The 13,338-nt window shown below is 41.4% G+C and overlaps 1 protein-coding gene across 1 annotated transcript in view; it reads right to left on the bottom strand.

The window, feature by feature from the left end:
- Window positions 1-617: 617 nt before the first annotated feature.
- Window positions 618-13,338, bottom strand: part of LOC124276871 (ankyrin repeat domain-containing protein 17-like) — a gene marked incomplete at its 3' end in the record, with an annotated part of 35,306 nt that continues 22,585 nt past the window's right edge. Inside the window, exon 5 of the mRNA XM_046712537.1 lies at window positions 618-816. Within this exon, the coding sequence (XP_046568493.1) occupies window positions 618-816 (199 nt within the window). The remainder of the gene's footprint in view (window positions 817-13,338) is intronic.

Below are 13,338 nucleotides of genomic sequence, written 5' to 3'. Positions count from 1 at the left end.
TACTGTGTCAATCAGTGCGTTCAAGAACATAACAGAATCGTACAGCTATCTCCATGTAATAGAGAAGCAGTTTCTGGTTTAAACTACAATAAAGCACAACTTCCCGCTAACTTTTCCTAGAACAGGAAGCTGAACGCATCAACATGAGTTCCACTTTCGAAAATGTCAGCTATTTGAAATATCGCAGCGCACACATAAGCATACAAGTCATGTTAGAAATAAAATGACATCTTTACTGCCTTAAAATTGTGGTCGGTTTAATTGCGGATGGATGTGTTTAACATAACAAAACATAAACATCTTACACTGTTTAATCCAATCACAACTGTCACATATCTCTATCTCTTCAGTTTTTCACAAACGCACTGTCTCAGCGAGCAGGCAATTATGATTTAGTGTAGTGGTACCCGGTACCTTTCCCAAGACTGGTAACCTGCTTTGATATTTCCCGAGCGCTCGTAGCCAGCCGCGCAAGCGCTCTAGGTCCAAACGAATTTAGTATGCATGTAGCTAATACATTGGCTGATTTTGATTAATAGGTTGCTTAGTTTCATTGTACTTATACAACCGTTCAAGCTGGCTCGAACGGGAACCGGTTTAAATCTTAGCGAGTTTACCTCCGCCGGGTCTTCCACACGGCCAGTAGCGCAGTATCCGGTAACCTGTAAAGTGTTCCCTCCTTGTGCCCGTAACCTGTCACTACCGGCACTTCTGTCCTCTCCATGTACACGGGTGACCTGTCAATGCTAACGATACACTTGTCCCTAGCATACACCGGTAACTCTGTTACTTTCAATAGGTAGTACACACGGTCCCCTTCAATGCAGATATCATTAACTTGTGACTACTGGTATAGTTGTACACCTCTAACATATTGAGTAACCCATACCCTCGTTAATACTACACTACACACTGTACACCTCCCATGTACCAGTAACCTGTAAGCCACATCACCTACCAGCACACTGTACCCCTCCCTTAATACAATTACACTCAACCCCTCCCATACACCAGTACACTCTACCCTCTTCACTGGTACAGCACCGTGCATCCTCAACACACCGGTAAACTGTACCACTTCTATACCACCGGTACACTTCTACCCCTCCATACACTGGTACAATGTACCCCTCCATACACTAGCAATACTGAACTCCCTCCATACACCGGTACACTTCTACCCTCCATACACTGGTACAATGTACCCTCAGCACTGGTATACTTTCACTGCCCCTCATACACCAGGTACACTCCTGCCCTCCATGCTCCAATACAATGTACCCTCTATACACCAGTACACTCTGCCCTCAATACAATCAGTACACTGTACGCCTCGATACGCTACTACGCTCTGCCCTCTCCATGCACCAGTACACTTCTGCCCTCCGTAGAACCGGTACACTGTGCTCCTCCATACACGCTAATTTTACTCTTTACCCCTCCATACACTAGAGACATAGCGCCCCTCCATACACTAGTGTACAATCTACCCCCTCATATACTGTTACACTGTACTCCTCCATTCACTGGTACCTCCATACTTCAGTACACTCTACCCCTACAATGCTACTTTCAGATTGCATATGTGCTCCCTCTATACACTAATTTGTCTTGCCCCCTCCATACACCGGTACTAATTGTATTCCTTCCATACGCAGTACACTGTACCCATCCGTACATCGGTACGCTGTGCGCCTTCATACACCAATTTACAATGTACCCATCCATACACACAATTGCCTATGCCCTCAATACCATTTTACGGAACCCCTCCATACACCGTCAGTGCAATGTATTCTCCATACGCCGGTTACACTGGCCCGTCTTCATACGCCAATATACGCTGTACGCTCTCCATACGCACTAGTACACTGTACTGCTTCATACGCCAATTGCCACTGTACCCATCCGTACACTACTACACTGTGCCCTCCATACGCCAGTACAATGTCCTCCTCTATACGCCAGTAAGCTATGCCCTCCACGTACACCAGTGCACTTCTGCCCCTCCTTGCGGTGGCAATACACTGTGCCTCTCCATACTACTGAGTGCACTGTGCCTCTTTCTTATACGCCGCTACGCTGTACCCTCAATGCCGCTGGTACGCAATGCTGTACTCAACACTTCAATAGTACACTGTGCTCCTCCATACCGCAATTACCGCTCTACCCCTCCATACTCTAATGCACAAAATGCCCTTTCATACACTCGTTACGCTGTGCCCCTTTCAATACGCCAGTACACTTCTGCTCTCCACACGCTGGAACGCTGTGCGCCTCCATACACCATGTACAAATCTGCCCCTCCATACACCAATTGCCACCCGTGCCTCTCAATGCACCAGTACACTGTACTCCTCCATACACTTGTGGTACAATGTGCCTCCATACAACACCAGTACACTTCTGCCCTTCTCCTATACGCCAGTACAATGTGCCCTCCATGCACCGGAACACTGTGCCTCTCAATACACCTTCAGTACGCTGTGCCCTTTTCATACACCGGTACGTTGGCAATCCCTTCCATGCGCCGGTAAAGCTTCTACCTATCCATTTCTCAGAGTACGCTGTACTTCCTTCCTTTTTGCCAATACACTGTGTTCCTTCCATACGCTAATGCACTGTGTACCATCCCGTACATCGGTGCACTGTACCCTCTATGCACCGGTATACATGTAATGCCCGTTCATACACCGGTACATTTGAACTCCTGTATACACCGGTACACACGGAACTCCCTCCATACGCGGTACAATGTGCCCTCGATGCAGCCGGTACACTGTACGTCTCCATACACCAATTACGCTGTACGCCTTCCATAAACCAATTTTTGCTGTACTGCTTCATTACGCCAGTACACTGTGCCCGTCAATACACCACTACACTGTGTACCTCTTATACGCCCAGTGGCTAATGTCTCCTCTAGCGCGTGGTAGTAAATCTCGTGCCCCTCAATATGGCCACCCTGTACACTCTTTACCCCTGCATATACTTCATTACACTCGTGCCCCTCCTTATGGCTAATTTCTTAGTACACTGTAAATTCTTCCGTACACCGCATCAGCTGTCCTCATACGCTGGAATTCCTCTGCCATCCATCCATACAACTTCCCCTACGTTCTCCGGTACACTGTTGCCCTACGCTCACCACTACGCTGTGCCCTTTCCATGCACCAGTACGCTGTATTGCCAAACCGTTCTCCAGTGCATCTGTAAATTTCTACACTCACCACTACGCAATGCCTTCTTCCATACACCAGTACACTGCACCCATTCACCACTACACTGTACCTATCCATTCACCAGTACACTGTACCTATCCATACACCAGAACACTGTACTCACCATACACACCAGTACACTGTACCCATCTGATAATCTTCAGTACACTGTACTCCAATTATTGCCACCAGTACACTGTACCTTCCATACACCAGTAAACTCTACCATTCATTTCTCAAGTACACTGTACTCTCATACATGTGAAAATTGGTAACACACTTCTGCTCTGTGTCATTTTACAGAAAATATTACAACTTCTATTTAATTTCAGGATGTTCATTCTGCGTTACCTTTGTCGATTAACTGACTGTGTTTTATTTACTGGTCGTGTATCTACTTTTGCACCGATTTATAAAGACATAGTGTCATCTGCTATGACTAAAAGATCTATCGGGATGGTTTTACGAATAAAGGTTCATCCGTTATATATATCACTTATAAATGTATAATGTTCTGAGAGTTAGTTGAAGAACTTGAAACTAGTTAGCATAATTTTAGGTACATGTACTTTGTGTCAAGTTGAGTTGAGATCTAGCTGTCACGATGTTTTAAGGGCTGACGTACCTAATACAATCGATTGAAGCGCACGTGGGAAGTTTTCTCAAACGCCTTAAATCCTTACGCGTATTCAGATTGGCTCTCGTATTTGATGCACATATCAAGTATTCATCGATGGGGGTGCAAGTCTTAATACATGTTATAGATTGGGAAAGGCGTGTGGTGACAATGGTGTTCCCTCCATCGATAAATGTGAAATCCGTCCCTTTATTCATAACTTCTACTGTTCGGTTTTGCCCATTCTCAACACACTCCGATCAAAATAAAACCTGTTTGAAGTTGTACTTCCTGCTATGATCGCCATTACGCTAGTTTCATTTTCACAGTCACCTACACCACATATATTTCTGTCCTATACGTTCTCGAGTTCAACCGGACATGTAATAGAAATATAGTTTGATTACAAACAAGCATAAAGGCGTCGACACTTACTGATTGCTTGTATCTTTGGACAATGCGTGGACGAGCCGATAGTCGCGAAAATCAACAACGCAGCTTTGCTATATATAGTTGTGTTTCCGAAGCACTGTTCAAGCTCCTCACAGCGATGTCTAGACTATCGCTTAGTCTCAACATACATATAAGTTTGATGGAAACAAACAATTTCGTACACTTGCAAAGAAAGTGAGTGGGAGATTTCAAACCTAAGGAAACTTACTTCTTTTAACACGCAATGTCTTAAAAGTAAAATGATAGAACAGTTACATCAGTCACTTATTATATCTATTGAACACAAACGCTATATGATTACGGTCTGTCAATAAGCCAACCTGGACCAGGCAATTATTTGATGGGCATCTTGAGCATCGATCTTCGCATCAACCAAGTCCCCTGACCGCCCGACTCAAGTATTATTATTATAGTATATTTATATAGCGCACATATCCAGGCAATTGGTGCTTGCTCAAGGCGCTGGTACAACTCCCTCGATCATTGGATGTCAGTCTTAACGGCACATCCTACTATCAATCTCAACTCCCTGGGGAGCATACAACTATTGCAGCCACTAGGCGCACCGAGTTATTGTGGCCTTCTCATCCTAACGGTGTACCCATTCACAGCTGGGTGAACTGGAGCACATAGTCACAGTACTTTGTCCAAGTTGACTGCACGTTGCTGTACCCGCAATTTGGTGTTTGCATGTATTCATTTGGCCACCATCTGGTCATATGCCAACGGATTCGTGGGTTCTTTTAAGTGCACAGGGATGTGTACTGTACACTAGGGGCTGTGACAACACTGAAAGAGTCTGCACACAAAGTTGACGCCGAGATGTTTACACCCAGCCACAAGTGGGCTTGATCCCGACACCTCAAGCTCGCTGGATCACTAGCCTAGCACCTTAGCCAGCTCGGCCACCGCGCCCCAAGTAGCCCCTTTTACGACAATCATTGGTGTCTGAAGACCAATCTTCACAGGTGAACTAAATATTTTTTTTTAACTTCTTGATTTAGTTAGCGTTTATTTTTATCTGATTTCTGTCCAGAAGCATACTGGTACGCCGATTCAGGGCAGCGCGCGGGAACTGGTAAGGTCGTGGGAGAATACAGTTGGTATCTTATTCAGAACTTCAAAGTTTTTGTCACATAAGAATCACCGTGAACATATCAAATTCAAACATAATTAGCCACATTGTGGAATTACTTCTATGAAATAAATAATACATTCAGACACATTGCTACTTTGCTCCAAGGGCAGCGACAGCTCCTGGACTCAGTAAATCGGTTACGACAACACCTTACTTTGGTGTGGTTTGGTTGTTTAACGCCACACTCGACATCATTCCAACAGGCAGTAATGGCTATATGCAAATAGTCGAGTCTGGACCAGACAATCCAGTGGTAAATAGTATGATCATCGATCTACACTCTTGGGATGCAATGCCATGTGTCAACCAAGTCAGCGAGCCTGACCACCTGGTCCGTTAGTCGCCTCTTTCGACAAGCATGGGTTGATGAAGACCATTTCTAACGAGATCTTCACGCGTTGACAAAACCTTGAGCACCCGTACTTGTATAAAGGGTTACTTCGAAAGGAACTTGTCATGTTTATAGATGGTAAATCATCTGAATACGCTTTAGTAATACCACCTATCGCATATTGATGGCAATGAGATTGCTGTGAATGCTGCTGCAGGAAACACATTTGAAACCATGGAAACAGAAGCATTTCTAGTCTCAATGTTTCAACTTGAATGATTATTTTAGACCATGGTACGAGAATGCATGGTCTCCATTACATATGACACGGGGCCAAAGTACATATTCACGCCTGTCAATGTCTCAGTCAACGAAGTGCTTTTAAAACGCTGCCAGAACAATCCTAGGCTCAAATCAATAGCAATAGGTCTAAATAGGCATATCTTCAAAGGTGAAAGTGTATTCTCCTTCAAGAAACATCATCAAATATGTTCACGGCACAGCTGAATTCGCGTATCTAAGAAACCTAATGGACATGACTTAATTCTGTGTCGATTTCTGAAAACTTTGACGCAAATATAATTGTTTCTTTAACCAGACAAATAACATGGAATCACTTGCTTATTCATATTCACAAGACACGCAAAGTTTATTAAATGCGAATACATTAAAAAAAATAAATGAAACATATTTAAACAGACGTTTCTTTGGAATGTACCAGAACATATAACGTACTTACCAGCGATGAACATCAGAGTGAGAAACAGAAATACGTGCACGTGGTTTCTGTTTAGAGCCATTTTCATCAAACTGAAAAGAGAAATACTTTGTGATATCACTGTTTTTCTCCCTAAACTTCTAAATATTAAAGATATGATCAGTCATCTTTAACTCAGCTTGGAATCAAACCCTGGTCATCGGTGAGACGTGCTAACGCTTTAGACACTAGGTTCATCAACTGTTCCTTAAAAACCAAGAACTACCATTACATCAACGCTTTTGTGGGTATGATAAATATTTTGGAGCACAAACGTCTGATGCAATACTTGTTATCAATTCTTGATGGCATACATAAACGTGAATCTTACTAAAAATTGAAAGCACATGAACACATATGTAATCTAATCTGGACGTGATGCATAACACTTCTGCTAATCATGTATGCTACATGAATATTCATAAATATAAGACGATATCACTCGCTACGTGTTGTGATCGAGACAGCTTCAGGTTAAAACATCACCGGGTAATTATAAACCAAAGTAGTCCAGGAATACAACATTATATAGCAGTCGATTATAATGTAATATACTCACGGGCGAAAGAAACGTCACCTCGCTTTCGTAACAAAACATCAAACTCGGAGCCTGGAAATTTAAGAATCATATTTGGAAAATTAATGGATTTACAACATTCCGAATGATGAAAGTGTGAACTACAGATAAAAATAATCACTTAATGTACCTCCGCCAGTCTCACCACAGCCACAACAATTCAAACCTATCCACTACATACAAACCACGAACAAATAAATCTGCAATCTAACGTGTTTATGTTTTAACTGTTGACTTGATAAAGGTTTCAAGTTTCTTGTTAGGTGTTAAAAGAGTGTGAAACTACTTCAACTTCTTATATAAACTATACATTCATTTGGTAAATGAGACAATTCAAGCAAAGACGAAAATGCTATTGGAATAGTATTGTAATAGTTGGTTGCAGTAGACCATCCTTATCGCAATAATTGTTTCCCCTCAATAGTCACCACTAAAAGCTACTTACCCGTGTTGCATACTCTATAACATACACAGCTATTCTACATACACATGCAACATATCTGTGTTATATATCCACGTCACATACACATGCAACATATCCGTGTTATACACCCACGTCACATACACATACAACATATCCGCATTAGACACCCACGCCACATACATATGCAACATATCCGCGTGGTACACCCACGTCACATACATATGCAACATAACCGTGTATTACAAACATGTCACATACATATGCAACATAACCGTGTTATACACCCACGTCACATACACATGCAACATATCCGTGTTATACACCCACGTCATATACACATGCAACATAACCGTGTTATACACCCACGCCACATACACATGCAACATATACGGGTTATACACTAACGTCAAAAACACATATCAGTGTTATACACCAACGTCACATACACATGCAACATAACCGTGTTATACACCCACGTCACATAAACAAGCAACATATCCTTGTTATACACCCACGTCACATAAACAAGCAACATATCCTTGTTATACACCAACATCACATACACATGCAACATATCCGTGTTATACACCCACGTCACATAAACATGCAACATATCCTTGCTATACACCCACGTGACATACACGTGCAACATATCCGTGTTATATACCAACGTCACATACACATGGAAGATATCAGTGTTATACACCCACGTCATATACACATGCAACATAACCGTGTTATACACCCACGTGACATACACATGCAACATAACTGTGTTATACACCCACGTGACATACACATGCAACATATGCGTGTTATACACCCACGTCAAAAACACATATCAGTGTTATACACCGACGTCACATACACATGCAACATATCCGTGTTATACACCCACGTCACATAAACATGCAACATATCCTTGTTATACACCCACGTGACGTACACATGCAACATATCCGTGTTATATACCAACGTCACATACACATGGAAGATATCAGTGTTATACACCCAAGTCACATAAATAGGCAACATATCAGTGTTATACACCCACGTCACATACACGTGCAACATATCAGTGTTATACACCCACGTTGCAAACACGGGCAACATATCCGTGTTATAGATCCGCGTAACAAACACATATCCGTGTTATACACCCACGTGACATACACATGCAACATATCCGTCATTTACACTGAATTCACATACACATGCAACATATTCGTGTTACACACGCACGTCACATACACATGCAACATATCCGTGTTATATACCCACGTCACATACGCATGCAACATATCAGTGTTATAAACCCACGTCACATACACATACAACATATCTTTGTTATACACCATCGTCACATACACATGTCACATATCCGTGTTATACACTAACGTCACAAAGACATATTCGTGTTATAAACCCACGTCACATACAAAAGCAACATATCCGTTTTATACACCTACGTCACATACAAATGGAACATATCAGTGTTATACACAAACGGCACATACACATGCAACATATCCGTGTTATACACCCACGTCACATACAAATGCAACACATCCGTGTTATACACCTACGTCACAAAGACATGCAACATATGCGTGTTATAGATCCACGTCACAAACACATAACCGTGTTATACACCCACGTCACATACACACACAACATATCCGCATTAGACACTCACGCCACAAACATATGCAACATATCCGTGTGGTACACCCACGTCACATACATATGCAACATAACCGTGTATTACAAACATGTCACATACATATGCAACATAACCGTGTTATACACCCACGTCACATGAACATGCAACATATCCGTGTGGTACACACACGTCATATACACATGCAACATAACCGTGTTATACACCCACGTGACATACACATGCAACATAACTGTGTTATACACCCACGTCACATACACATGCAACATATCCGTGTTATACACCCACGGCAAAAACACATATCAGTGTTATACACCGACGTCACATACACATGCAACATAACCGTGTTATACACCCACGTGACATACACATGCAACATATCCGTGTTATACACCCACGCCACATAAACATGCAACATATCCTTGTTATACACCCACGTGACATACACATGCAACATATCCGTGTTACACACGCCCGTCACATACACATGCAACATATCCGGGTTATACACCCCCGTCACATACACATGCAACATATCAGTGTTATAAACCCACGTCACATACACATGCAACATATCAGTGTTATACACCATCGTCACATACACATGCAACATATCCGTGTTATACACTAACGTCACAAAGACATATTCGTGTTATAAACCCACGTCACATACAAATGTAACATATCCGTGTTATACACCTACATCACATACAAATGCAACATATCAGAGTTATACACAAATGTCACATACACATGCAACATATCCGTGTTATACACTAACGTCACAAAGACATATTCGTGTTATAAACCCACGTCACATGCAAATGCAACACATCCGTGTTATACACCTACGTCACAAAGACATGCTACATATGCGTGTTATACATCCACGTCACATAAACATATCCGTGTTATACACCCACGTCACATACACACACAACATATTCGCATTAGACACCCACGCCACATACATATGCAACATATCCGTGTGGTACACCCACGTCACATACATATGCAACATAACCGTGTATTACAAACATGTCACATACAAATGCAACATAATCATGTTATACACCCACGTCACATACACATGCAACATATCCGTGTTATACACCCACGTCATATACACATGCAACATAACCGTGTTATACACCCACGTGACATACGCATGCAACATAACCGTGTTATACACCCACGTCACATACACATGCAACATAAACGTGTTCGACACCCACGTCAAAAAAACATATCAGTGTTATACACCGACGTGAGAAAGACATGCAACATATGCGTGTTATACATCCACGTCACAAACACATATCCGTGTTATACACCCACGTCACATAAACATATCCGTGTTATACACCCACGTCACATACACACACAACATATCCGCATTAGACACCCACGCCACATGCATATGCAACATATCCGTGTGGTACATCCACGTCACATACACATGCAACATATCCGTGTTATACACACACGTCATATACACATGGAACATAACCGTGTTATACACCCACGTGACATACACATGCAACATAACTGTGTTATACACCCAAGTCACATACACATGCAACATATACGTGTTATACACCCACGTCAAAAACACATATCAGTGTTATACACCGACGTCACATACACATGCAACATAACCGTGTTATACACTAACGTCACAAAGACATATTCGTGTTATAAACCCACGTCACATACAAAAGCAACATATCCGTGTTATACACCTACGTCACATACAAATGGAACATATCAGTGTTATACACAAACGGCACATACACATGCAACATATCCGTGTTATACACCAGCGTCACATACAAATGCGACCCCATTACGCAACATATCCATCAGTTATAGTATACACCTGCACGTCACATGTTACACCATTCATACACATGCAACATATCCGTGTTATACACCCGGGTCACATACATATGCAACATGTCCTTGTTATATACCAACGTCACATACACATGGAAGATATCAGGGTTATACACCCACGTCATATACATAGGCAACATATCAGTGTTATATACCCACGTCACATACATAGGCAACATAACCGTGTTACACACCCACGTCACATACACGTGCAACATATTCGTGTGATAGACCTACGTCACATACACATGCAACATATCAGTGTTATACACCCACGTTGCAAACACGGGCAACATATCCGTGTTATAGATCCTAACGTAACATGCAATACACATGCAACATATCTGTGTTATAAACCTGATCGTCAAATACTATATCCTTTGTTATACACCATCGTCACATGCTAACATATGCATACGTGTTATATACATATGCAACATTAATCCGTAAGTTATAATAATATTACGTCATAAATACACATGCAACATATTCTTATATATAGGCGTTATACACCAATCACAAACACATCCAACATCATATGTCACATACACATGCAAACGTATATATCCGTGTTATACACCTAATACGTCACAAACGCACATATTATACCCACGTAGTCAGTGAACACTCACGTCACATACATAAGTGTAACATATTCACATGTTATACACCTACATCACATACAAATGCAACATATCAGTGTTATACACAATTGGCACATACACATGCAACATATTCGTATTATACACCCACGTCACATATATATGCAACACATCCGTGTTATACACCTACGTCACAAACACATCCAACATATGCGTGTTATACACCTACACTATATACACATGCAACATATCCATGTTATATATCCACTTCACATACACATGCAAGCTATCAGTGTTATACACCCATGTCACAAAGACATATCCGTGTTATACACCCAGGCCACTTACACATGCAACTGCAAATATACGTGCTATACATCCACGTCACATACACATGCAAGATGTCCGTGCTATACACCCACGTCATATACACATGCAACATATTCGTGTTATACACCTACATTACATACACATGCAACATATCAATGTGTTATATATCAACTGGCATTACGCTATACATGCAATTCATCATCGTTATACACCCACGTCACAACAAATGCACATATCCGTGTTATACACCCACGTCACAAACACATCTGCGTACATACAGCACTACATGCAACATATCCGTGTTATACACCCACTTCACATTACATGTAATAATTCAGTGTTATATACCCACGTCACAAAGTCCAAGATACACTCAGGTTTATGCAACATATACGCTTATACACATGCAAGCAGTCCTCGTCATACACCTACATCATATACACACATGCAACATATCTGTGTTATACACCAACATATACATCATATCAATTTAACATCACACACATGTAATATATATTACAGTAGTATATCATTATACATATCCTCACGCAAAAAGTTATTACATACATGCAGCATAACCGTGTTATGCACACACGTCACATACGTGTTATACATACACATGCAACATAACCGTGTTATACACCACCGTGACGTCACATACACACATGCAACATATCAATGTTATATAATCACTGATACAATGCATGACACATGGCAATACATGCAACATATTCGTATTATACACCATTACGTCACATACAAATGCAACACATCCGTGTTATGCACCTACGTCACAAACACATCCAACATATGCGTGTTATACACCTACGCCATATACACATGCAACATATCCATGTTATATATCCACTTCACATACACATGCAAGATATCAGTGTTATACACCCACGTCACAAAGACATATCATACACCCATAACTTACACATGCAATATATCGCTATACATTCACGTACACAATCTAATGTCTGGTGTTACATATATACACATGCAACATATCCGTGTTATACAACCCACATACACACATGCAACACATATATCCACTTCACAAGCCAATATGCATAATGTTAACACCTACACATGTATATCTGCATACACCCACGTCACATATTAATACGTATATATATCCACTTCAGATATTACGTAACATATCAGTGTTAACACGTGTCAATACACCACCCACGTCACATACACATGCAACATATCCGCAACATATCTGTTATACACCCACGCCACACACATGTACAACATCATATCCGCATTATATATCCACAAACACATACAATATGCATATGTA

This window comes from Haliotis rubra, unplaced genomic scaffold (genome assembly GCF_003918875.1).
Source record: "Haliotis rubra isolate DU_JTF1 unplaced genomic scaffold, ASM391887v1 Scf2143, whole genome shotgun sequence".
Taxonomy (NCBI): domain Eukaryota; kingdom Metazoa; phylum Mollusca; class Gastropoda; order Lepetellida; family Haliotidae; genus Haliotis; species Haliotis rubra.
This window is presented reverse-complemented; position numbering and strand designations above follow the sequence as displayed.